Source organism: Penicillium canescens (assembly GCF_028828765.1).
Source record: "Penicillium canescens strain IBT 15451 chromosome Unknown utg000010l_segment0_segment0, whole genome shotgun sequence".
Classification (NCBI taxonomy): domain Eukaryota; kingdom Fungi; phylum Ascomycota; class Eurotiomycetes; order Eurotiales; family Aspergillaceae; genus Penicillium; species Penicillium canescens.
Window position 1 is genome coordinate 979,501 of NW_026703972.1, and position 2,472 is coordinate 981,972.

At 50.9% G+C, this 2,472-nt stretch overlaps 2 protein-coding genes across 2 annotated transcripts; one reads left to right on the forward strand and one right to left on the reverse strand.

Annotated features, from left to right (window-relative positions):
• Window positions 1-201: 201 nt before the first annotated feature.
• On the forward strand, window positions 202-843 carry N7446_012243 (uncharacterized protein; the record flags this gene model as incomplete). Its single annotated transcript, XM_058520985.1, has 2 exons — window positions 202-319; window positions 368-843. 2 exons carry the CDS (start codon window positions 202-204, stop codon window positions 841-843), a joined length of 594 nt encoding a protein of 197 aa, XP_058366351.1.
• Window positions 844-992: 149 nt separating this feature from the next.
• N7446_012244 (Bloom syndrome protein) lies at window positions 993-2,141 on the reverse strand (the record flags this gene model as incomplete). Its single annotated transcript, XM_058520986.1, has 1 exon — window positions 993-2,141. The coding sequence occupies one exon, from the start codon at window positions 2,139-2,141 to the stop codon at window positions 993-995; it is 1,149 nt and encodes a 382-aa protein (XP_058366352.1).
• Window positions 2,142-2,472: the final 331 nt, after the last annotated feature.

The following is a 2,472-nucleotide window of genomic DNA, read 5'->3' on the forward strand; positions in this document are numbered from 1 at the left end:
AGCCAAGCATCCGCTTTCTCCTACCTGCTGACGTAGCAACGGGCTAGCGGTCCTGGGAACGCTGTCGAGCACTCTGTCTCTGATAATTTCACCGACGTAGCAAACAACGACAGCCAATGGCCACAGGCGAAGCTTCACACGCAATGGCCTGGCACCGGTCGCAGTGGCGACTCAACTTTCGACGCTTTCTACTAGAGCCAGATGCAGTTCCAGACGGACCACTTCATAAGCGAAGAACAAAATGCGCAGGCATATTCAGCTCTAGTCGACCTCGTAGGCGACTGTTATATCATCAGTCACTCGCAGGCGGGTGCATACGGTAATTTCAGCCAAACACTATGACTCGCTGAAGTGGTTAATGATTCAGTAAGCTGGAGGGTCGGAGACATGCGCCCAGACCTAGTCAAGGGTATTATCCAGCTCGAGCCGTCTGGTCCACCGTTCACGCTCCGCCCGCCGTTTGGAAATGACCCAGCTTTCGCTTTCGGTCTCACCGACCTCGCAATCGGATACGAACCGTCTGCAGGCAAGAATGCCGAAAATATTGAGACAACCATCGAGCCAGCAATCGACACTGAACACGACGAGTGCATCATGCAGAAGGCCCCAGCGAAGCAGTTGACGAACCCGGCCAAAATCCCAGAACTTGTTGTTACAGGCGAAGCATCGTTCCATGCGCCATACGATTACTGCACCGTCAAGTATCTGGAGCAAGTTGGCGTAGACGTTGAGTACGCAGATCTAGGCAACGAGGGTATTCATGGCAACGGACACATGTTCTTCATGGAGAAGAACAACCTTGAGATCGCAGACCGGGTGTACCAGTGGCTGAAAAAGCACTAATCAACGCATAATAAATAGTCAATTCCCTCGCTGTGTCGTTCCGTGGTGTTTGGTTTTAATGTAGGTCATTGACCGCCAGGATCTCTCTTCCAGTGCATGCGACCAAACTGTGGCTTTCAATGATTGCATAATCCTGAGATTTGTGAGGGCTATTCGAGAGCGTGAGATCTATTCGGTGAAGTCGAGAGATTCTCTATACCTAATTTGCAAGCCATGTCAAAGATCTTGGCTTGAGAGAGAAGTTCGCGGATCTGGGCCTCAATATTTCCCATTTCAGCCTCGAAGACTCGACTCTGTGCTAGCTCCAGCATGGTTGTTGGGTCCGAGCCCTCGGAAATCACACGCATCAGGCTCTGCTTGAAGTCTTCCTTGCGCGTCGCACAATTCTGATAAGCACTCCTGCTCGTTTGCAAGGATTCCATGGTTTGTATTTGGGAGACAAGATCCTTATTTGCGGCGATAAGATCTGGTGCTGGTCGGCCTTCGATCGCCTGTTGGTAGATAACTTCTGCGTTGTTGTGGAGCTTTTCTTTCAAAATTGACATCAATTGGGCCAGGGTCTCCGAGTGAATAGCCAAAAATTTCATGAAAGAGTTGTCTGCTTGTTGAATACTAGAGACCATCCTGATGGGGAATGATTCTGGGTTCTGCGGCTGCGACGGATTGTTATCCCGTGCAATACAAGGTGGCGGTGGTGTGGCATCGTTCGAATACAAATTGCGAGTTGGACTGTCGCGTGGTTTCCGTTTCTCTACCTCCTCGGGAGTTGCTTCGAGGTGGCTGTGGGGCCACACTAATCCGGCACCCGGGAATATGGTGTCAATATCGAACCAGGTATCAGATGACTCGTCGTCGTTGTTCTCGTTCGCGATCGTTCCTTTAGACAGCTTGGCATCGTTAGGCGGACTATGACGACTCGGCGTTGCCGGCAGCTGTGCAGAAGCGTTTCTTGCGAGTGGTGACGAGTTTACCTCCGAGAGGGTTTCGATGTTTAAGGGATATCCAGAGAGCGCAAGCAAGCCCGGTGCGCATTCGTTACTCTTCCGTTTCTTGCCCCGATTTTGGCGACAGCCTTGGAATGATATAGCTCCCTCGTTCCGTGGTCGAGATGGTTCGCGGGCGCGGGGTTCAGTCGTTGACAAGGAAGGAAGAGGAACTTCTCCGGTCAGATCGATAGTCTCGATTGAGTCAATTGACAATTGATCGAGTTCGTGTTCTGACTGGGACGAAGTGTGTTTTTTTCGAGATTCTTTGGCACAAGATGGCGGTGAATTGGTATAGGATTCTAACGGAGTCATCGTATGGTCAGTTCCCTCTCGTCTCTTTCATCCACAACATCTGCAGACAAACCTTGAACCACTCTCTTCGACGATAACAACTTTTTCGAGGATGGTGGCTTTGCATCGGACGATTTGCTGGGAAAGCTCAGCATTCGAGGCTTTTTAGCCGACGAGGGACATAGCATTAGCCGTGGCATGGTTGCAGTCGTCAAATGATTGGCAACCATTGAAGCCCAATCCGGTCTTGGGGGATCCGTCAGCCGTGAGCTGGTGATGCACGTGAGCGGTCAGCAGTCAGCTGCTTGTCAATATTCAACTCCTACCCGCTTCTTCACAAAAGACATCAACT